This window comes from Chiloscyllium plagiosum, chromosome 7 (assembly GCF_004010195.1).
Source record: "Chiloscyllium plagiosum isolate BGI_BamShark_2017 chromosome 7, ASM401019v2, whole genome shotgun sequence".
Taxonomy (NCBI): Eukaryota; Metazoa; Chordata; class Chondrichthyes; order Orectolobiformes; family Hemiscylliidae; genus Chiloscyllium; species Chiloscyllium plagiosum.
Window position 1 is genome coordinate 48,919,537 of NC_057716.1, and position 24,016 is coordinate 48,943,552.

The 24,016-nt window shown below is 42.5% G+C and overlaps 1 protein-coding gene across 2 annotated transcripts in view; it reads right to left on the bottom strand.

Annotated features, from left to right (window-relative positions):
* The window catches only part of metap1d (methionyl aminopeptidase type 1D (mitochondrial)), a 175,980-nt gene extending 155,326 nt beyond the window's left edge, over positions 1-20,654 (bottom strand). The window contains exon 1 of one of the 2 annotated variants that reach the window (XM_043693641.1): positions 20,549-20,654. In XM_043693641.1, coding sequence (XP_043549576.1) covers positions 20,549-20,591 — 43 coding nt within the window. In that variant the 5' untranslated portion in view covers positions 20,592-20,654. The remainder of the gene's footprint in view (positions 1-20,548) is intronic. The other variant, XM_043693642.1, reaches the window with a different exon arrangement.
* Positions 20,655-24,016: the final 3,362 nt, after the last annotated feature.

Genomic DNA, 24,016 nt, shown 5'->3' on the forward strand with positions numbered 1-24,016 from the left:
ATAGATATAGGACAGATGTCAGAGGTAGTTTCTTTACTCAGAGAGTAGTAAGGGTATGGAATGCTTTGCCTGCAACGGTAGTAGATTCGCCAACTTTAAGTACATTTAAGTCGTCATTGGACAAGCACATGGACGTACATGGAATAGTGTAGGTTAGATGGACTTCAAATTGGTATGACAGGTCGGCGCAACATCAAGGGCCGAAGAGCCTGTCCTGCACTGTAATGTTCTATGTTCTACGAGGTTGCTGATGATACCACCATAGTCGGTCGAATCTCAGATGGTAATGAAACAGACTACAGACAGGAGGTGGAAGACCTGGAAAAATAGTGCACTGATAAAAACCTAGCTCTCAATGCTGGCAAAACCAAGGAACTCATTATTGACTTTCGGTGGTAGGTTACTCATGCCCCCCTACTCATTAACAGCACAGAGATGGAATGAGTGGAAAGTGTCAAGCTCCTGGGAGTGGTCATCCACAACAAGTTTTCTTCGACTCTTCATAGAAAAACATTGCCAGGGTGGGATGGAGCTTTGAGAACACTGCGGCCTTTCCTTGCTTCCCCAGGGCAGGATTGACTGGTACGAGAAGTCATAGTTTGAAGATATTAGGAGGCAGGCATAAAGGAGACATCAGGGGTAGGTTCTTTACGCAGAGAGTTGTGAATTCATGGAATGCATTGTCAGTTGAGGTGGTGGAGGCGAAGTCACTGGGGACATTGAAGTGACTGCTGGACATGCACATAGCTAGCAATGAGTTGAGGGGTGCGTAGGTTAAGTTACTATATTTTACATTAGGATTAAGTCTTGGCACAACATCGTGGGCCTAAGGGCCTGTTCTGTGTTGTACTTTTCTAAGTTCTATGTTCTATATGGACGCAGTGGTTACAAAGGCCCAACAACGTCTGTTTTTCATCAGGCAGCTGAGGAATTTCGCATGACGGTGAATATCCTTGCCAACTTTTATAGGTGCGCCATCGAGAGCATTCTGTCTGGATGTATCACTCCCTCGTATGGCAACTGTACTGTTCAAGATCGGAGATGGTTACAGAGAGTGGTGAACTCGGCCTGGACAATCACAAAGGCCAACGTCCCATCTATAGAAGCCATCTATCAGGCCCACTGTCAAGGAAAGGCTGCCAGTATTCTCAAAGATCTATCCCACCCTGGCAATGTTTTTCTACAACCTCTACCATCGGGGAGAAGGTACAGAAGCCTGAACACATGCACGAGCCGGTTTCGTAAGTTTCTACCCCGAGAATTATTTTCTCGGGGCCAGAGAAATTGTTCAGCATTAATTCTGTACTTAGTACACTGCTCTAAATGTAGCTGCATCTCATTCAACAGCACACCTTTGTCAAGGGTTTTTAGTGAGATTAATAGCATAAAAGTGGAATTAGCGTCAATTCAAGTAATGTCAGAAGATTTCCGCAGTATGGACTTCAATTTCCACGTGGAGGTTAGAGAATCACTCACAGCAACTTCTTGATATCCACGTTTAACTTCGCTGTGCAGTTGTAATAATGGTTAACATTAATAGCTTTCCCATCATTATAAAGATTTTAGAGATATAGTGAGTGATCAAATAACCAATGCAGACACTGTAAAATCAATGTTCAGTCCCCCACATTTCATTAACAAGTTTCCTTCATATGTGACCATTATTTCAGCCCTTACCCTGCTTTAATGTATGCATTTCATTGCTGACACACATACAGCAATAGAATCATCTAAACATATTCTGCTCTTCTAATCCATGGAAACATACCAGAAAAGACCCTTTCAAAAAGAGCTGGGTAAGTATCTTGCTGGAAACAAAAATGAAGATTATATCTGTCTGTTATTTTGTACAGGAGAAAGCAAGAGGCTTTCTCAAACTGTCAGTCTCACTTCAGACTAGTTTTAAATTTGTGTCTTCTGTCATAGAGATAGACAGCACAAAAACAGACCCTTCAGTCCAATTCGTCCACGCCGACCAGATATCCTAAATTAATCTAGTCCCATTTGCCAAATATTGGCCAGTATCCCTCTAAACCCTCCCTACTCATATACCAATCCAGATGCCTTTTAAACGTTGTAATTGTACACACACCACCCTCTGTATGAAATCATTGCCCCTTAGGTTCCGTTTAAATATTTCCCCTCTCACCTTAAATATATGCTCTCAAGTTTTCGACTCCCCCACCTCGGGGAAAAAGACCTTGTCGATTGACCCTATCCATTCCCCTCTTGATTTCATAAACCTCTATAAGGTCACCCTCAGATTTTGATGCAACAGGGAAAACAAGCCCAGCCTATTCAGCCTCTCCCTACAGCTCAAACTCTCCAACCTGCCAACATCCTTCTAAATCTTTTCTGAATCCTTTCAAGTTTTACAACATCTTTCCCCTTGCTGGGGAAATAGAATTGAACACAATATTCCAAAGTGGCCTAACCAATGTCCTGTACAGCCACAGCATGACCTCCCAACTCCTGACCAATAAAGGCAAGCATACCAAACAGCTTCTTCACTATGCGATCTGTGGGTCTCTTTCAAGGAACTATGAACCTGCACTCCAAGATCTTTTTGCTCAGCAACACTTCCCAGGACCTTACCATTAAGTGTATAAGTCCTGCTAAGATTTGCTTTCCTAAAATGCAGCACCTCACATTTATATAAATTAAACTCCATCTACCACTCAAATTGGCCTATCTGATCAAGATCCCATTGTCATCTGACATAACCTTCTTCACTATCCACTACACTTCCAATTTTGGTGTCATTTGCAAACTTACTAACTATACCCACTATGTTCACATCTAAATCATTTATATAAATGATGAAAAGCAGTGGACTCAGTGGACTCCTTGTGGCAGACTGACAGTTGCAGGCCTCTAGTCTGGAAAGCAACCCTCCACCATAACCCTCGGCCTTCTACTTCAAACGAGCTCTGTATCCAAATGGGGTTCTCTCTCTATTCCATGTGACCTAACCTCGCTAACCAGTCTACCATGAGGAATTTTGTCTAATGCCTTACTGAAGTCCATATAGATCACCCGAAGTCAAATAATCTGTTTAATCTACCTCTGTTATGTATTTCAGTATTTAGAGCACCTGATTCACATCTCAGCTTTAGTTCTCTAATGAAAATAAATTTGTTCTAAACCTCTTCATTAAAAGTGGGATCCTATAAGTCAAATTCCTCTTCAGTGCTTTGCTATCCTGATGAAAGTAGAATACAGGATATTTCAAATGTCACTTTTCCATAGAAAATAGGATATTTGTTTTGCGTTTAAACACTGTCAAAATTTGGAGTAAATGGTTAGCATTATTTATAATAGCTTTGAACTGACTTGAAATTTTTATCGAGCAATAATTACATCCAGATCTTTTTCCAGCTTAACTAAGAAAAACACTTTACTATCATGTCCAATAAATACTACTTTTTACTTATGGATATTTAAATTGAGTGACAGCAGAACTCTGAAGGATTTGGCACAAGTAAATAGCTGGGCAGAATAGATTTCAAACTTCAAGTTTGTGGTCAAAGGGAGAATGTGGATGATCAGAAGTATAGAGACTTCAGGAGAAAATTCCAGAACCTTGTCAGCTGAAGGCATGGGAACTAATAGTGGAGTGAATTAATATTGACGGGTCTTGAGTGTAGTATTCTCAGTATTCTACTACATGCTTTGCAAAAAGTTAGTGCACAGGTATAGCAAGTGATTAAGAAAGCAAACTGAATGCTAACATTTATTGCAAGAGGAATGGAATACAGGGGAGGGATATTTTGCTACAGTTGTATCGAGCACTGTTGAGGTCACAACTGGAGTACTAGGTACAATTTTGGTCTCCTTATTTAAGGAAGGATATGTTTGTGTTAGAAGCAGTTAAGAGAAGGTCCATTCAACTGATACCAGGTGGTAGTAGTTATCCCTCAATCAACATCACAAAAGATTTATTGTGTTATCATCATCTTGCTGTTTGTAGGAGCTTACTTTATACAAACTGATGCCTATTTCTTCTACACTTGACTCAGCTTCAAAGATGCTTCATTGGGTGTAAACCCGACAATGAGTTTTTGACCATAGCTGCACCATCACCAAGGCTGCATACTTCCATGTCCACACCACTGCCAACTCCACCCATCTCAGTTCATCTGCTGCTGAAATACTCATTTATACCTTACTCATAGCGAGACTTTGCTATTCAAATAAACTTCTGGCTGATCGTCCACATTCTCTTGGACCACAACCTTGAGGTTTGAAATCTATTCCGCCCAGCTATTTACTTGTACCAAATCCTGTTCACCTTTCATCCATGTGCCCTCTGTGCTCTCAGTCCTCTGTAATCCTATATTCTCCTCCAGCTCACAAATGCATAATATATTCATCTTTATTAAATACTACACTCAAGTCCCATCAATATTAATTCACTCCACTATTAGTGCCCTTGCCTTCAGCTGACTAAGTTCTGGAATTCCCTCCTGAAGTCTCTATACTTCTCTTTCCAACTTAAAAATGCTAATTAAAACTTAGTTCTTTGATCAAACTTTGGATATCTGGCCTAATATCACTTCATGTGCCTAAGTGTCAAATGTTGCTTCATAATCGCTGGCTTTGTAATGCTCGTGTGAACTGTTTTGAGGTATTTTATTACAGTATAAGTTGTTGCATTAGTTGATAAAATACTTTGCTTGTTCATATATCCATCACAAAAAATCTATCATCAGTGAACATACTGAAAATAGGAGATATGACCAATCCAACTGAAATACTCTGCTCCCTTTTGCACTTACCACAACTGCATTCAATAGCATCTGCCAAGATCTGTCAATAACCCTACAATTTGACAGATGTAAACATTTCCTCAGAAGACAATCATTTTATGAACTGTCCTTGATATTACCAACAGCAAGCTAAGATCAAATTTTCTTATGATTTCTGATTTTGTACCTACTTTTTCAGTCAGTTTTATAGCCTCCTTCCTTCAATGTAGTTTAACAGGGATTACCAATCAAAAAACAAGCATAATTAAAACAGAAGGCTCAATATTGTGTTTTAAAATGGTATGCAGTCTTGAAATTCCAAAAGAACTGTGCCTGTAAGTAACACTGTAAATACCTCAGTATCTAACTGATTACAAGAGGATGGTGCTTGGGCAGCCCCAAACTGTATCCACAATAATACAAAGATATAGAGCCTTTTCTGATCGTCCATGAACCAGCCAAGGAAATACATCATGAACCAAAGAAATCGGATAATTCAGAATTTGGGAGAATGTCCAACATAGGTGATGAGCAAATGCTGAAATCATGTTCAACCTTTTAGAAACCTGCTGACCTATGAGTGGATTGTTGCTGTGGAACTCAGCAGTTAATGAATAAAGAAACAAGAGAAATCTAGTCTACTCCGCTGAAGCATCAAATCTAGCACCAACTCCATCACCATCCACCTTTCACTTCCTGAACTCAATAAGGATCAGCACTGTTGTATCTGGGAACTCATGGACAGCAAAATTATTCTATATTGGAATATCTGCATAAAATATCTCTCTTACGTCATTCATTCTGCATATTTCAGTTCGAATGTGAATTACAGATATGTTTAAACATAAAAGAACACTGGTGATGGAGCTAGACTGGTAATCCAGAAATCCAGGCAAATGCTCTGGGGTCAAGGGTTCAAAATCCACCACAGCAGCTGGCAGAATTTAAATTCAATGAATAAAAAACTGGTCTCAATAATGGCAACCATAAAACCATCATTTATTATTATTCAATGTCTTTTAGAGAAACAAATCGACTATCGTCACCTGGTCTGGCCTACGTGACTCCAGAACCACAGCATGTGGATGACAGTTAACTGACTTCCTAAATGCCCTAGGAAGTCACTCAGTTCAAAGGCAATTAGGGACAGGCAAAAATTACTGGCTTTTTCAGTACATTGACATCCCATGTAAGAAAAAAGAAGACAGTAAAGATAGGCAGAAGAATTTCTGTATAATTTTATTCAGAACTCATACATAACTCAGAAGGAAGCATAATGAAATAACTTGAAAGAGGCCAATATCCTGTTACCAAATCACCTTTTATTCACAAGTGGAAAACTCCCTCAGAGCTGAACAGGATTGTCTAACACTTCTGTTTGTATCAGTCAAAGAGGGCTCCCTGTTTGGATCAGATTAAGAGCCCGAATCAGGAAATTTATATTCTGAAGTCCACATAGCTGATCTCATTACAATCTCTACATTCCTCCCCCTGAGTCCGAGGGCATGGGCTGGTTCTTTTTCTTTGTAGCTCCTCCTGGGTCAGGTTCCTCTCACTCTGCCTCTGATGCAGGCAGCACGTAATGTGCTGTAGACCTCTTGCACCTGGAACACCTCAGAACAAATTTGTTCTTTTCTTCAGGCAGCTAGAGAAGCAGTAACTGCCAATGTGCCCATCGCGAGTTCCAACATATCTTCAATGCTTGCTAGAGAGGGAGAGTCCACGGGTTTCGGAACAGTCAGACTGGCTGTCGAGGAGCCAGGCTCTTGCACTGTTTGTGAGTTTGCAGCTTTCATGTGGTCCAAGTGCTTGTTCAGGACTATCGCACTTATCCAAACTTGATACACCACTGGACTTGACCTCACGTTGACCATTTGACTATGTCTCTTACCCATACCTGTGATTCCTACACCAAACTTCATCCCTCGTAGTAAACCGTCTCTCTTGCAAAGCAGAGTCTTACATCTGGCAATGGCATTCTCAATGCCATTTTGCCCTGCCACCCCACACCCTCCCCTGTCCAGGAAGATCAGGAAGAGCCAACAACTCTGCTGGAACAATCCATTTAGTGGCATGAGGAGTATTCCTATAATAAAATAGGAACCAGCTTAAGGCTGTTCCTTTAAGCTTGCCTTTAAAGTCTGAACTGCCCTTTCTGCCACACAACTGGATGATGGATGGCATGGATCTGTCCTTATACGTCGAATACCATTCAACTTTAGGAAAAACTCAAATTCCCTGCTGATAAAAGATAGGCCGTTATCTGTGATCGGGAGTCCATGTATTGCAAAAGATGTGCAGTTTTTCTATCATCATCCTCATGTTTGACGAATGAACTCGATGCATGTCTAGCCAATTTCAGTGGGCATTCACAATGACCAGAAAACATTCAGCCCATGAAAGGACCTGCAGAGTCGACGTGTAACTGAACCCAGGGTTTATTCAGCCATTCTCACGAATGTGGGGGAGCTGCTGGCTGTAATTTTTGTCCTTATAGACACTCTGGGCACTGCTCCACCAAAACAGTGATGTCTGCATCCAATCCTGGCCACCAGACACAACTTCTCACCAACATCTTCATTTTGGAAATCCCTTGAGTTCAACCAGTATCCGTCAGACACCTTTGCACGGGACAATCAATCTTGCTCCCCACAATACTATGCTGTCCTCTACTCTGATCTGGTGTGTCCCGGTCCAAATAAAAGATTTTAACTCTGGGTGTGGTGGCCCTGTGGTTTCCCCCATCACCACCAGCTGTTTCAATTTTGCCAGGGCTGGATCTTTGTGTCCAAAGTCTGATGTTGTCAGCTGTGACAGGAAGTGTTTCTCAGAAAATTTAAAACCATTACAGATACTTCCAGTGGCGATACTACCGGTAGTGTATCTGCCAGTGGGAGGCAGTTCAATGCATCCACATTCGCTACTTGGCCTCTCGACTGTGTTCCAACTTGTAATTACACAAACTTACTATTAGAGCCCAATGCTGAACTTGGCCTCAAACTGTGGGCAGCACTGCCTTGTCCTCTTTAAGTAGACCTAGTAGGTTGTAGGCTCATAGCCTGTTACTATTACAAATTTACATCTGTAAAGGTATTCATGGAACCTCCTGATTCCAAATATGACCGCCAAACCTCTCTCTCTCTCTATCTGGGTGTGTTTACGCTCTGCATTAACCAATGGGTGCATACACTATTGGGTGTTCCCCTTCACTGGCCCACCTCTGAGCCAATACTACCCTGATCCTGTGCAGGAGGCATTGCATGTCAATACCAGATCTCGCTTGGGATCAGAGTGTGTCAACACCTTAGAAGACGATAGCTGTTTCCTCTCTTCTGAAGGCTAAGCCTTGGCTACATGACACTTTTTAAAGATTTAATACAAAGGAGCCAGGATGGAGTCCAGGTTAAGTATGAAGATTCTGTAATACAGAACAAACTCGGTTATCTGAACGTCAATTATCCGAATTTCAGACTATCCGAACAAGATCTCAAGGTCCCATAAAAATTTTAATTAAATTTAAATAAAAACACAACAAGAGCACGCAGCCTGGGCCTGCCCTTACCACCCGATGCCTGGAGGAACTACGCCTCATCTTCCACCTTGGGACACTGCAACCACATGGATATGGATTTCAGCAGTTCCTCATTTCCCCTCCCCCAACCTTATCCCAGTCCCAAGCCTCCAACTTGGCACTGCTCCTTTGACCAGTCCTACCTGTCCATCTCCCTTCATTCTTATCCATCCACTCCACCCTCCCCTCTGACCTATCACTTCCATCCACACCTTCATCTACCTATCACCTTCCCAGCTATCTTGCCCCAGCCCCACCTCCCCTCCCATTTATCTCTCTGCTCCCCCCGGCATACAAGTCTCATTCCTGATGATGGGCTTATGCCTGAAACATCGATTTCCTGCTCCTCAGATGCTGCCTGACCTGCTGTGCTTTTCCAGTATCACCCTCTCGACTCTGATCTCCAGCATTTGCAGTCCTCACTTTCTCCCACTAACCAGTGTCTCCAACAGTTTCTTGATATCACTCGGAATGAATTGAATTGGCTGAAGACTGGTATCTGTAATGCTGGGAACCACTGGAGGAGTCAGAGATGTATCATCCACTCAGCACTTCTGGCTGGAGCTTGCTGCAAAATCTTTGCACCGATGTGCCGGGCTCTTCCATCATTAAGGATGGGAATATTTGTGGAGCCTCCTCCATCCGTGAGTTGTTTAATTGTTCACCATCATTCACAATGGATGTGGCAGGATTGCAGAGTTTAGATCTGCTCTGTTGGTGATGGAATTGCTTCGCTCTCATACTTGCTGCTTATGCTGTTTGGCAGGCAACTAGTCCTATTTGGTGATTCACCAGGTTGACACCCTATTTTCAGGTATGCCGAGTGCTGCTCCTGGCATGCCCTCCTGCACTCTCCATTAAATCAGGATTTATCCGCTGGTTTGATGGCAATGGTTGCGTGGAGGATATGCTAGGCTATGGGGTTATTGTGCTGGAGTACAATTCTGCTGCTGTTGATGATCCATAGCACCTCATGGATGCCCAGTCATGAGCTGCTGGATCTGTTCCAAGTCTGTCCCATTTAGCAACGGTGATCATGCCACACAACACGATGGACGTTATTCTCAATGTGAAGGCAGGACTTCGTCTCCATGTGGACTGTGCGATGGTCACCCTTACTGATACTGTCACGGACAGATGCATCGGCAGCTGGCAGATTATTAAGGATGAGGTCAAGTATGTTCATCTGCATTCTTTACTATCCTATGTACACTGGTTTGAGGAAGATGCAAACAGTGCCCAATATCAACCATCAAGTTCACCTTTTCTACAATGCTTTACCACTTCCAATTTAACATGTGGCACTTTTCCTTAGCATTATGCTTGCCAACTGTACTCATTGTTGAAGAATTGCAACAATTGATTACAATGGGCATTTGTTAACATGGTGGTATAGAGGTCAATTCTACGTTATGCATCATGATGCAATGATACAAGTGAGAGGAAAATTTACATCCCATTCCACAAAAAGTCAACATAGAGTCATAGAGATGTATAGCACGGAAACAGACCCTTCAGTCCAACCCGTCCATGCCGACCAGATATTCCAACCCAATCTAGTCCCTCCAAACCGTTCCTATTCACATACCCATCCAAATGCCTCTTAAATGTTGTAATTGTACCAGCCTCCACCACTTCCTCTGGCAGCTCATTCCATTCACAAACCACCCTCTGCGTGAAAAGGTTGCCCCTTAGGTCTCTTTTATATCTTTCCACTCTCACCCTAAACCTATGCCCTCTAGTTCTGGACTCCCCCACCCCAGGGAAAAGATTTTGTCTATTTATCCTATCCATGCTCCTCATGATTTTGTAAACTTCTGTAAGGTCACCCCTCAGCCTCTGATGTTCCAGGGAAAACAGACCTAGCTTATTCAACCTCTCCCTATAACTCAATCATGGTAACACGCTTGTAAATCTTTTCTGAACCCTTTCAAGTTTCACAACATCTTTCCAATAGGAAGGAGACCGGAATTGCATGCAATATTCCAACATCGGCCTAACCAATGTTCTGTACAGCCGCAACATGACCTCCCAACTCCTGTACTCAATACTCTGACCAATAAAGGAAAGCATACCAAATGCCTTCTTCACCTGCCGCTGTCCACTACACCTCCAATTTTGGTGTCATTTGCAAACTTACTAACTGTACCTCTTATGTTTGCATCCAAATCATTTATGTAAATGACAAAAAGTAGAGGGCCCAGGACCGATCCTTGTGGCACTCCACTGGTCACAGGCCTTCAGTCTGAAAAACAACCCTCCACCACCACCCTCTGTCTTCTACCTTTGAGCCAGTTCTGTATCCAAATGGCTAGTTCTCCCTGTATTCCATGAGATCTAACCTTGCTAATCAGTCTCTCATGGGGAACATTGTCTAACACCTTACTGAAGTCCATATAGATCACATCTACTGCTCTGCCCTCATCAATCCTTTTTGTTACTTCTTCAAAAAACTCATGACAATGTATATCATGGACTCCCAAATACATTTGTTGAGCTCTGGGAGACTCAGTGTCTACTCATGGTGTACTCTCTGTCTCCAAGGATAAATACTTGGCACTTTCCTCTCAGTAAGACAATCTGAAACTCCCTACAATTGCTAACAATCAAACCACCAAGGTTTACTGTCAGATCGATGATAAAATAGGTCAAAATACTCCCTCAATGTATCTTAAATTTAAAAAGGTAAAGGTGATAACTTCTTAAAGTCATAGATATGATAATACCCTTGCTATGGTACAATGCCATCCCAGAATCAACATTATTTCAAGATAGGTATAAAAGAAACTGTCAAGCATATGTTAATGCTGGACATCATTCTAGTAATATTAAACCACTGGACCAATGCCTCAAGATAGTACAGTAGACAGCCAATTATTTCCACAATTGAGTGATCATTACAAAGCGCTGTAGTCTTGCCAGGTTCAGCTTAACACAGGATTGAATGATTTAGCAGCTATAAATTGGAGGTGGCTCTATGAGGTTTAGATTGAGTCATAGAGTCAAAGAGATGTACAGCATGGAAACAGACCCTTCGGTCCAACCCGTCCATGCCAGCCAGCACACGGCCCATATCCCTCCAAACCCTTCCTATTCATATACCCATCTAAATGACTTTAAAATGTTGCAATTGTACCAGCCTCCACCACTTCCTCTGGCAGCTCATTCCATACACGTACCACCCTCTGAGTGAAAGAGATGACCCTTAGGTCTCTTTTATATCTTTTACCTCTCACTCTAAACCTATGCCCTCTAGTTCTGGACTCCCCATCCCAGGGAAAAAACTTTGTCTATTTACCCTATCCATGCCGCTCATGATTTTATAAACTTCTATAAGGTCACCCCTCAGCCTCCGATGCTCCAGGGAAAACAGCCCCAGTCTATTCAACCTCTCCCTATAGCTCAAACCCTCCAACCCTGGCAACATCCTTGTAAGTCTTTTCTGAACCCTTTCACGTTTCACAACATCTTTCCAATAGGAAGGAGATCAGAATTGCATGCAATATTCCAACAGTGGCCTAACGAATGTCCTGTACAGCCGCAACATGACCTCCCAACTACTGTACTTTCTTTTATATTTAGATTTTTATTGTCTCATATATTCAATGCCAAAACTACAGGAGTACAATGAAGTGTATAATGTCGCCACGCAAAGCACCATCTTAGGCACAAGTACCTAGATACAGAATCATAAGAACAAAGTAGACAGAAAGAACAAAGTTAAAAATTAATACTAAGAACTACAGTAGTGTTTAAGTAGAAAAACAAATAAATAAAACTAAAAGTCAAACATTACAGTCTTTCGAAACTGCTTAGTCACATTGGGACTGCACTTCCTCCATAGGCTCAATCTCCTCTCTTTGCAATGTTTTTTCCGCACAAGCCATTCCAATCCACACCAGGCCTACCACACTACCATCAATGCAACCACCGCTCCTGTCCATCCACTCACAGTATCAATTGGGACCATTGTCGTAGCTGATCAACCTCAGAGGTCAACCTCTCACTGAAAGCTGATGTCACCACCACCACTTCAAGTCCTGCACTGCACCCAACAATGAAGGTGCCCCTTCCAGTGACATCGCTCACCGGCTGGACCCACAATCACTGTTGCCGTGTGCTCCCTAAAGGCTCACTCCCTCCGAACTGGGCTCCTTCTCCCCAAGGAGCCAATTCCTACTGCCACATGTGCTTAAAAAGCAGGGCCTGATCTTACCCCGCCAAGGACATCGAAAGGCCACATCTTCAGCCGCCGCCAAAGCATCCATGAGGAATGGCTGAATCCAATCCACTGCTGCAGCTGTCCGGAATCTCCTGACTCACCCGAAGCCTGAACTAGGTGTTCAGCTGGCGCTCGAAGCATCTCGGTAGAAGCTGCTGGGAACCCAAACACACCTTTGCTGTCGCTGCCGTTAGTCTGTACTGCTGGGTATATTCATCACTGCCAATGCCATTGCCATGACCAAGCTCTTCGCCAAGAGAGAAGCAAAATAATAGAAGAAAAAAACAAGAGGAGAATGAGAAAAGTTAAAGAAACAAAAACTAAAACAGACAGATCAGGCAAGCCCCAGGCTCAAAAGCGCTACTCTACCACAATCTTGCTGGAAGAAGTGAGCATCCCCTTCTCAGCTGAAACTCAATACAATGTAAGAAAACTAATATGTTTCGAGACAAAAATTGCCAAGAAGCATACCCAATTCAATCACTTTCCATGGTCCCCAACATTGCAGCTGCATTATCCAGCTATGCTGGTTCATATTATATAGCATTAAGGAATGGCTGAAAGCATTAAACACAGAAGAGGCAATGACCCCCAATAATGTATTCACTGTAGTACAAAGGACTCATGTATCAAAACAAGATACCACGAGCTAGTCCTAAAAGAACTTTGGCACAATACCACCCCAATAGTGTGAAAATGGTCTATGTTGTGTTTTATTTGTGAACAATAAGAAAAATAAAATCCAGATAGTTGCTATGTTGTCAATCTCCTTCCAATCGTCAGGATAATGATGTAAGAATTCAATGGTGCCCATCAATTAATATTTATTCACCTAAAGCACAATCATAAAGTGCAGTCTGATTTCTGCAAGAACCACCCAGTGATGTATAGAATGCCCAGGGAAGGGTAGTGGTACCCCGACAGGAAAATTCGGCATGTTTTCCCCAATTCTGTCCCCACTTGTTACTCAATTCTCACCCATCACTTCTACAAGTTGCCTGTACACCATACCATCACATGCAGCCATTTCGACAGGCGGGATAAACCAGGTGAGAGGTTAGCTAACAAGTCTCTCGTCCTTAGTGATTTTGGGATTTGCTTATCTCTAACATGCAAAGATTGTTCCAGTAGACTGTGCAGAAGTAATCACTTAGTTGATTCAATGGCAAAGTGATATGCAGCAAAGTGTGGTAGAACATGAATGGCATGACCAGGCACAAAAGGTGTTAGAGTCATCCACTGCAGCCAAAGAAGTCGTCAGTCTTAACCGTTGTTCATGCTGCTGAACACAGACTTCTGCAGCTGAGAAAGTGGGATTGCTCCTGTGCAATATTTCTCCCACTTTGAAAGTATTTTTGAACAGCTTGTCGTCCAAACTCATTTTTGTTTCTCCTTTGGAAGTCCTGCAGCAAGGGGGAGTGATGAATCTACAGATGGAGATGACCACTAGCAGGTGTAGTTCCAACCCTGTACACAGAGTGACCGACAGACCAGAGGTCATTCAAATCTGTACCCAGGAGGTAAGCACCAACCAGCAAGACTGATTGATCCTCTGTAGGACAGCACTGCCCATCCTTGAGAAGAAAGGGGTCAAGAGTGTGTTGCTGGAAAAGCACACCAGGTCAGGCAGCATCCAAGGAGCCAGAGAATTGACGTTTCCTGCATAAGCCCTTCATCAGGAATTCCTGCTGACCTGCTGTGCATTTCCAGCATCACACTCGCAACTCTGATCTCCAGCATCTGCAATCTTCACTTTCTCCTCCTTGAGAAGAAGGGGGTCAGGAAAAGGTATCCCAAACATCACTTTTTCTATAAATGTCTGGTCAGCTTACCACATTTGGCAAATCAGCCACAAAATCATCAAATAATATTGTAATTAAAGAAACAAACATGATTTGCCTTTGGAGCTTGGAATGCCCAAACTCTCCTGCAAGAAATAACAGAACAAGGCCTGAGAAAAGAACAAATCTTATATCCAAGGTATAAACACATTATGGGGCACTGCTTGAGACAGGGCTCACTGATGATGATTCACTAAAGGAAGATGCAAGAGGCTATACCTTTTTCTAGAAGGGAAAATAGGGAATGACATCAGGATACATTGTGTGGGATTTGCAAACAGGTCATCTGGACTGAAAAACTTTACACTACATTCCCTAATGGGATAAACATGCATCTCATTAAATTGCACATACCAACAGACCAAATTCATACTGACAATCATCAGTGCCTACTCAGCAACTCTCAACAGCCCTAAGGGCAAAGAACAAGGATCTGGATGAACTCATGAAGACCCTGTCTGTCAGTGATAAGCTCATGGTTCTGGGACACTACAGTACCTATGTGATCCAAGACAACTGGACAGAAGTTCTGGGTAATCACAGGATTGAAAAACTTAAACATTTCTGTTTCAGAGCAAATATACTGAACACAAACTTTCCATTACCATCACAATGTTCTGATAAGTTAATAAGGAAAGACAACAAATACAAATGTCAAAACAATGGCACAATATCATCAACATCATTGTGCATAGGAGAGACTGATCCCCAGAATGTACGAATCATCTCTGTCATGTGTGAAGAATGTTAGACAGATGACAGACTAATCACAGCAATTCTCAACTTCCAAACCTAAGTTTGCAAAAACAACCAAAAACTGTCAGTTTCTCTTAATAAGGCTTAACTGAGTAACATTACTTGCTACAATCAATTTCAGAATACATTTATCAAAAGCCCAAAGCTAGCAGACTTTGGGATGGAGACGGAATCAAGACGTGCAGCAAACTTAAAAACATAGTCACTGAAACAACGTGGTTCTCAGACTGAAGTAAATGCACTGATGAAAATGACAAAACATCTCTCAAATGCAGCAGGCCAAAAACAGAACATAAATGGAGTGGCAGAACATCAACCCTCCATTTCCAAAAGAGACCAGGTCCAACATCTGAACAGCAATGTCCAGAAAGAACAGCATGGTAACGCAAGGTCGACACTCAGAAAGGAAAGCTGAAGAATCCCCAACAATATGCAGACTCACACAACTCAAAGCTTTTCAGTTCTTTTAATTCTGAATGTGGAGGGTTTAGGACAGCCCCACGCCATTCTTCACAGCTGATGGGTTATTCTTAATCAAAGATAAGCAGAAATAATAGAAAGATTGGCAGAACACTTGAGCAACCTCTGAATAGACTAACTACAGTCAACTCCTCAGCTTTCAACTAGATTCCTCAGTGATCAGTCATTGATGAGCTTGCTTTGCTTTCTTCTGTTGATGAGATTAAGAAAGCGATTATACAGACAAACATGGGCAAGGCTTCAGGAAAGAAAATGAAATCTCAGTGGAAATGTTTAAAGTGGCAAGCACAGACACAGCCGCTTATGCGGAATAATGACAACGGTGGGATAGACAGCATTTCCCTCCTGAATACAGGGCTTGTCCACTCATGATTCACGTAATGTATTCTGCCATATCCACAAAGCTTCATCATTGTCTTTCCAGCTCAGTAACAGTTTTCTTTGTTTTGGTTGCCCTGGGGCCTCCTCCTGCAGGAGGCTGGGGCCTTTTTTATCTCTATCTCCACTCAATCTTCGGTCGTGGCTTTGGAAGTTGAGCCAGGACCAGTCAATGTCCAGCATTAGAGGAGATCCAGCACTCATGCAGCATTACTGTCACCAGCTCAGAGGCAGCGAATATATTACCAGGGATGATGTCAGATGGCAGTGACTGGAGGAGCAGAGAGGGTGAACTCAACAAAGAGCAAAAGCTGAACTTCTGAAGCGGATTCGGTTTTAGTAATATCAATTTAATATTAATTTATTCTGTGCTTTACCATTTATACAATTTATTCAGTCATCCAAGATGGCGCCAGAGTGGGGTGATGTTATCCACTTTTCACTGTACCTCGGCATAAGTGACAATATATTAAATAAATAAACAAATAAATAAATCTAAAAAACAAAGCATGCCAATTAACTTTTGGAATGCCATGATTATTGATGTGTATAAAAACAAAGGCAACAAAGCAGAGTGTGGAAATACAGAGCTGTCACTTTTGTCCATGGCAGGAAAGATCTTTGCTCATATCATCGTGAACACTTATCAATGTGGCAGAAACAAATTTACAGAGGCTCAGTGTCGCTTTCACCTAGGTCACAACACTGTAGATGTGGGGTTTACAGCGAGACAAATCCAGAAAAACTGCCTTAAGCAGAACATGTCCTTTACTTCTTTGTCAACTTAGCAAACTAATTTGACTCGGTCAACACAGTGATCTGCTGGACAATCCTAAAAAACAACATGGTCACCCAAAAAGTGTGTCAAGATCACACAACTGTTCCAGGAGAGAATGACAGTCCAGGTGCTGTTAAATCACATATCATCAGCTCCATTTGAGATCTCAAAAGGAGTGTAGCAGGGCTGTGTTGCAGCACCAATCCCAATTAATCTGTTCTTCATTTGCTGCCTTAGCCATATCATCAAGTATCCCAGAGAGGCTGTACCTCTGGTATCATCTTTGATTTATGTGTCAGAACAAAAACCAACGCTTCTGCGAAAGCCTTTCAGGAAGTCATTTTTGCCAATGGCCAAGCTCTAATAACTTACAAAGCCAGAGTATTACAAATGATGGCTGACATTTTCAGATGTTTGTGAATTGATCAGTCTTGGAAAGATCCCTATATAAGCCATTGCCAAATTTTAGGACAATTCAACAAGACATCTCCACTATGATACAAAGCTAAAGAATGCCAATAGCTCTAAATATCTTTATCTTTACAGTTTGCTTGATGAATTAATATGAACTAGGATCAATGAGCGAGCGAAGTACTCAGAAGGCTTCATAACAGAGTACTAAACCACCACTGCATTAGACAACCCTTTAAGATCAAGATGGAGGAATCACTGGCTTGGCCAGCATTTATTGCCCTTCTCAACTGCCCTTGAGTAGGAGCTAGTGAGCTGCCTTTTTGAACTGCATCAATCCATGCCATTAAGGAGAGAGTTTCAGGAATTTGAACCAACAACACAGAAAAATATTTCTAAGTCATGCTGGCATGAGGCTTGGAGGGGAACTTGGAGGTGATGGTGCTCAAATGCCTTGGTTGCCTTTTTCCATCAAGATAGATTTGGAAGGTGTTATCTAAATAACCTCACAGAATTCCTGCTGTGCTTCTTATAGATGGTATACATTGCTGCTGATGAGAGTGGGTGTTGAAAGGAGTCAATGTGTGTAGATATGGTAGCAATTAAGCAGGCTGTTTGTCTTCGATGGCGTCAAGCTTCTTGAATGTTGTAGGATCTGTACTTATCCATCAGCCTCCTGAATTGTGCCTTGGAAATGGTGGACAAGATTTGCTGTCCAATTCCCAGAGTAGTCACAAAAGTTAAAGATTTTAAAAAGTGTACAGAATTTCTCAATTTACCTGTTTTTTAGACCCAGGGATGATAGATTCAGGATTCAAACACTGGGCAGCTAGGGTGTGTCTTGCATGGGCAATTTATTTGAGCATAATGATGTCCTTTGATCAGTTAGAATGGAAATATGAGCTATCTCATTTTTTTTTCAAGTTAGGGATTTTATTCAAAAAAAGACTACACTTTTGACTGATCCAAATAAATGTGACATAGAGAGGAGGGTGCTCAGTGCTAAGAGTACACTTTCTGTCAGCACTTATATCATCAATTGAGGGGTGCCACCTCAGATGAGTTCAATCGACTCTGCAGGATGTGGGAGGGAGAGCTGGGCATTGAGGTATCCTCACAGGAATGGGAAGATATTTGGGAAAATGCAAGAAAGATATCAATTTGCCAACAGGACCCAAGCTTTACAGTTGAAGATTCTCCACGGGGTTCACTTGGCTCCGCACTGTTTGCCAAAATGAAAACCAGGGGCATCTTCAACATGTCCCAAATGCAAGGTTGGTACGGGCACTCGTACCCATTGTCTCTGGTCCTGTGGTAGGTTTCTTACATACTGGAGCACTGTGGTGGGTACAATGGAAGGGATTTTGAGTGTAAGGGTGAAGAAGGACCCAATCTCTCTTCTTCTTGGCCTGCCCAGATACGCATAAGAAAAAACTTCTCAACATTCTTACTTTCCGCACAAGAAAGAATATTTTGCTCGGGTGGGTATCCGAAAATCCCCCAGCCTGTCAGGTTGGCGGAAGATTGTTATGGAGTATATCCCCTTGGATTTTCTCACAAGTGTGGTACACCACAAAACTGAGAATTTCTATGAGACATGGCAGCCCTTTTTGGAATACCTGCATACGGATTTATCTGCCACAATAATAAGGGCTTATATATAACTGTAACGATTGTGCTTTACGAGTCCAATATCCAGGGAGGAGGAACTGCGAACGTGTGAGTGTTTTGTTTGGCTGAGTTGAGTGATTACTATTTATTAGTTTGTTGTTGGTTATTTATTTAGTTAAATAGTTAGTTGGGTTTTTTTTAAATACATATTTTTCTATATATATTTATACATGAGGGTAGGTTGAGTTTTGTTACATTTTTGTGTTCTTTCATTATAATGTTTTGAATTGTATTGTTTGTATTTGTTGTAATATTTTTAAAAATCTATTTTGCAATAAAAATCTATTTAGAAAAAGAGTACCTACACTTGAGGGGAAATAAACTGCCTATCTTCAGGCTTTGGGTGCTTTCTACAGCAGTGATTTCCTCCCAAAAGTCCGAAGGCTCCTCCTCTGAATATTCACAACCCCAAGCTATTCAGCTACATAGAAGTCTGTTGGCAGGGGGAGGGCCTTTGTCTTTGACAACTGGTCACAAGCCAACAAACCAATCAGCTACTTTCTGCCAATGGGGACTCTTTTCAAATGCAAATATTTCAGTTCCTTCTGTAAGTAGGCTTTTCAATCAACAGCCATGTAAACAGCACTTATAATGAGCATCAGGCAATTTGCATTGAAAAAAATGTACAAATTCTTCAACAATCCTTGGTTCTTAGACCAGTCCTTTTTCCATTTCAGTCCCCTATCCAAACTAAAGAAAACTAAAAACGTCAGCCTTGACAATATGTCTAACAAGCATATTTAAACGTTCCGGGTGGAACATTATTGACTCAGTTTATCAAGAGACTCTTGTATGATAAGCGTACGAACTGCAGTAGGTTCTGCTAACATCAGCGCAACAACTCAAGCTCACTTTGAAAGTATCTTCTCATTGATGAGTTCTATCACCAAGAGAGAAAAGAAGTAGCAGGGTTGTGAAACACTTCCCTGCAAGCAATCCCTGTCCACACCTAACAATTTACAAAAATTCCTTCACAAGCACTAGATTGAAATTCTCAGCTACGTATTGCCAGTTGAATTCTCAAGAGGTGGTCAGTAAGTGTACCAATGTAAAAGCAAAATACTGTGGATGTTGGACATCTGAAATAACTACCTAACTCGAAAAACTCAGCAGGCTCTGAGTTATATTAGAATCAAAACGATACTTTGTTCCTCGCCCCCCAAATGCTGCCAGACCTGCCGAGCATTGCACTTTCTGGTCATAAAGGCAACATTGCCAGTAGCAGTTACAATAAAGGTATCTGGCATAATCCTCTTACTAAACTTTATATCGAACCATATTGTAATGTTCCCTTTATTTGCACTTCTTAAACGTGTTTACAAAATAGCAATATATCATTTTAGAAACCCCCATCCGATTAAGGGAAGTGCTGCTTGCAGGAGTAGACAGAGCGCCAGGCCCCTCTACCGTGGGCCGGGGTGGGGAGTTAAGGTGTGCGGAGATGGCAGGCTCGGGGCCTAACTCCCCCAGGGGACTAGGCGGAAGGCAGCTCCAGCTCCAGCCCCCCGCCCCTTTCCCTGCCGGGGTCGGGGTGGGCGGAGGAGACTCCTCTCTCCTCAGGCCATGCCGCTGCCTGCCTCATCTGTTTAAAAACGTCCGAGAGGCCGCCATCGCCGCTCCCGGGGGAGCCTGATTCGCTATGAGCCCGGGAGAAATGCCGGGTTGTGTTACGGACTTCATTCCCCATCCTACCTGGAGTGAGGAGGCGAAAACTCAACACAGGAGCGGAGGCCATCGTGTGGTGATCAGAGGAAGATGTCCCCGCCGTGCCACTGAGCCTGCGCTGGACTGGGGGAACTATGGGGGTGGGGGGGCAAGGGGCTGGGCAAGGAGGGATCATGGGGGTGTGAGGGTGGGTAATTGCGAGTGGGGGGGAACATCATTGTTGAGGAGGAACCTTGTGGGTAGGGGCATGGAGTACAGGGTGTAGGAGGAGGGAGCTATGGGATGTGGGGGAGTTGGACGTGGGGTAACTGGGATATGGGTATTTATGTTAAGCATCAGCATCTCTAACTTCCTGGGTGCAAATTGCTGAGCAGGATTGATCTCGGGTAGTAGCTTCCTATAGTGTTGGTGGCACAGTGGTTAGCACTGCTGCCTCACAGTGCCTGAGACCTGGGTTCAATTCCTACCTCAGGCAACTGTCTGTGTGGAGTATATGGTTTTGCTCCGGTTTCCTCCCCACAGTCCGAAACAAAATGTGCAGGTCAGGTGAATTGGCCATGCTAAATTGCCCATAGTGTTAGGTGTCGGGGAATAGGTCTGGGTGGGTTGCACTTTGGAGGGTCTGTGTGTAAGTAATCTAATCTTTAAAAAAAACAGACTGAAGGGTCTGTTTCCACAATGTAAGTAATCTAATCTTAACAAAAAGGCTCTGTAGTCCTCCAAAGAGTGACCCATTCCCCTAACTAATAACCTACACTGTAGGTGATTTAGTATGGCCAATTCACCCAATCTGCACATCTTTTGGATTGTGGGAAGAATCCCATGCAGGCACAGGGAGAATGTACAAACTCCGCACAGAGAGTCACCCATGGCTGGAATCAAACCTGGATCCCTGGTGCTGTAAGGCAGCAGTGCTAACCACTGAGCCAACGTGCTACCATTAGTTAGAAATGTTGGTCATTTCAGCATGGCTGAACCAATCATTGATAGTAATGCATCATTGTCCCTGCTTATGTATCTTCCAGTAAGGTGGAGGTGGAGTAGGGCTTCTTAGCCAGAGGCCCATTCGATCCACTCTCTTTTATTTTATTTTTTCCACTTTTCTTTTTTTCTCTTCTATCTTATTTAACTTACTTCTTGGTGAAGAACTCGGTCAGCATCGGCGGTAGTGAATGGACCTAGCACAGACCTGAGTGGGCCCAGAAGCGTGGATATGGCAATGGCATCAGTGGAGAGTTTGGAATCCCGGCAGCTCCTGCATCATTGAGATGATCCTAATGCCAACTGACGGCTGCTGCTGCAGAGAGGAGTTTGGGTTCCCAGTGGCATCTGCATGCAGTGCAGATTCATGGAGGTGGAGGCAAGTTTGGGCCCGTAGGAGACCAGTGGCATTAGCAGCATCTGCATCGGTGAGGTGGTCCTGAAGTGGAATCATGGTGGTAACAGTCAAATTTGGGCTCGTTTGCAGCATCAATGTCATGTACATTGGCAAGGTCCAGCTCAGACTCATAGTGGTGAGGATATTAGTGGAGGAAAGACGACGCTGACGAGTGGTCACTTTCATTCCTGTGGCGGTGACGTGGTGAAGGGGTCTCATACCTGGCCACCAAGCCCATGGCCCATGACTGAGAAATTAACACGAAAGACTGTAAAGTTGGACACTTTACTTATTCATTTTTCTGCCTTTATATTCAATTATTTTTCTGTGTGTTAAGATAGTGCAGAAAATGCTGACATTATATAACACTTTTCACTGTATTTTCGAAGAAGATACATGTGACAATAAATAAATCAAATCAAATAATTTCATGATTGCATCATGCATATCATAAAACACATTCTTGTAGTCTATACATTGTGGACTGTCCTTGATGTTCTTGTGCCATCTGTCATAAATTGTAGCTAGAGTGCTTTTTTTATATATATATTTGTATAAAATGTGTTTTTCTTTTGAATATTACAACAAATATAAAGCAAAACAATTCAAACCAATGTTAAAAAACAAATCCACTAATTACATAAATAAATAATAACTAATAACTAAGTTTAAAAAAAGGAAAATCTTAATAATAATAATAATAATAAATACAACTCAGCTTAGCGAAACAAAGCAATAGCCCTCGATCATCGAGCGTGTAAGTTTATACATATTCATGTGTTCGTAGTTCCTCCTCTTTGGATACCAGATTCATTACATAGAATTGCCATGGCTATATAAAAGTTTTTTAGTATGGCAGATAAATCTGTTCCCAGATGGTCCAAAAAGGGCTGCCACATTTTATAAAAATTCTCAGCTTTATGGTGCACCATACTCGTAAGAAAGTCCAAGGGGATGTGCTCCATTATTAGCTTATGCCAGCCCCGGGGGGTTTCCGATACCCACCTTAATAGAATGTTCTTTCTTGCACAAAATGTGAGGATATTAAAAAGCCTTTTATTGTGTGCTTCTAATGAAATTGAATTAACAAAGCCAAGAAGAAGAGATACCGGGTCCATCTCCACCTCCATCCCCAAGACCTTCCCTATTTCGCCTACGACAGCGCTCCAGTATGCCCACAGTTTGTGGCAGGACCAAAGACAATGAGTAAGCAAGCCATGCTCACTTTACATTTAGGATACATTGGAGATGTTCCCGCTTTAAATTTAGTGAGGTGGTCTGGGGCCAAATGGACCCTGTGGAAAATCTTCAATTGCAAAGCCTGGGTCCTGTTGCAAATCAAGATCCTTCTTGCTTTTTCCCAGATATCCTCCCATATTTCAGAAGAGATCTCAACGTCCAACTCCATCTCCCAAACCTTACAGAGCCATTCAGTCTCATCTGAGGAATCCTCTCCCAATAGGTGATAAGCATTGCTGACAGATAATGTACCCTCAGCACTCAACACCCTCTTCTCCATGTTGGACCTATAAGGATCAGTTAGAAGTGTGATGTCTTTTTGTATAAAATTTCTAATTTGAAAGAAACGAAAGAGGTCCCTACTGGGCAATTCATATTTCCGAGCCAACTGGACAATGGACATCAATATGTCCTCTTTGAATATATCACCCAGGCTAGATACACCCCTAGCTGCCCATAGTTTAAACCCAGAGTCCATCAACCATGGTTGAAAGCCTGGCATACCAACAATGGGTGTTAAAAATGATGTTTTGGCAATATTGCCCTCACCCTGATACATTGCCTTGACAGTATTGATGACTATTTGGCAATGGCAATATTCCTTAAATGTTCTCATTTTGTCTAAGAACAGCTGCCTATTAAGGGGGCAACTTGCCTGACATGCTTTGATGTCCAATCAAAGTGAGTGACGGTCCCCCGGGCCCAGTCATTTACATAAGATAGCAAGAAGCTTAACTGATAGTTTTTGATATCTGGGACGGCCACTCCTCATAGTCTGTAAGGCAACTGCAGTTTAGTCCATTTAATTTGGAGCCGCTTGCCATACCAGATAAAAGAACTGAACCAGCCGTTCGGTCTTCTAAATATTTGCATAGTAA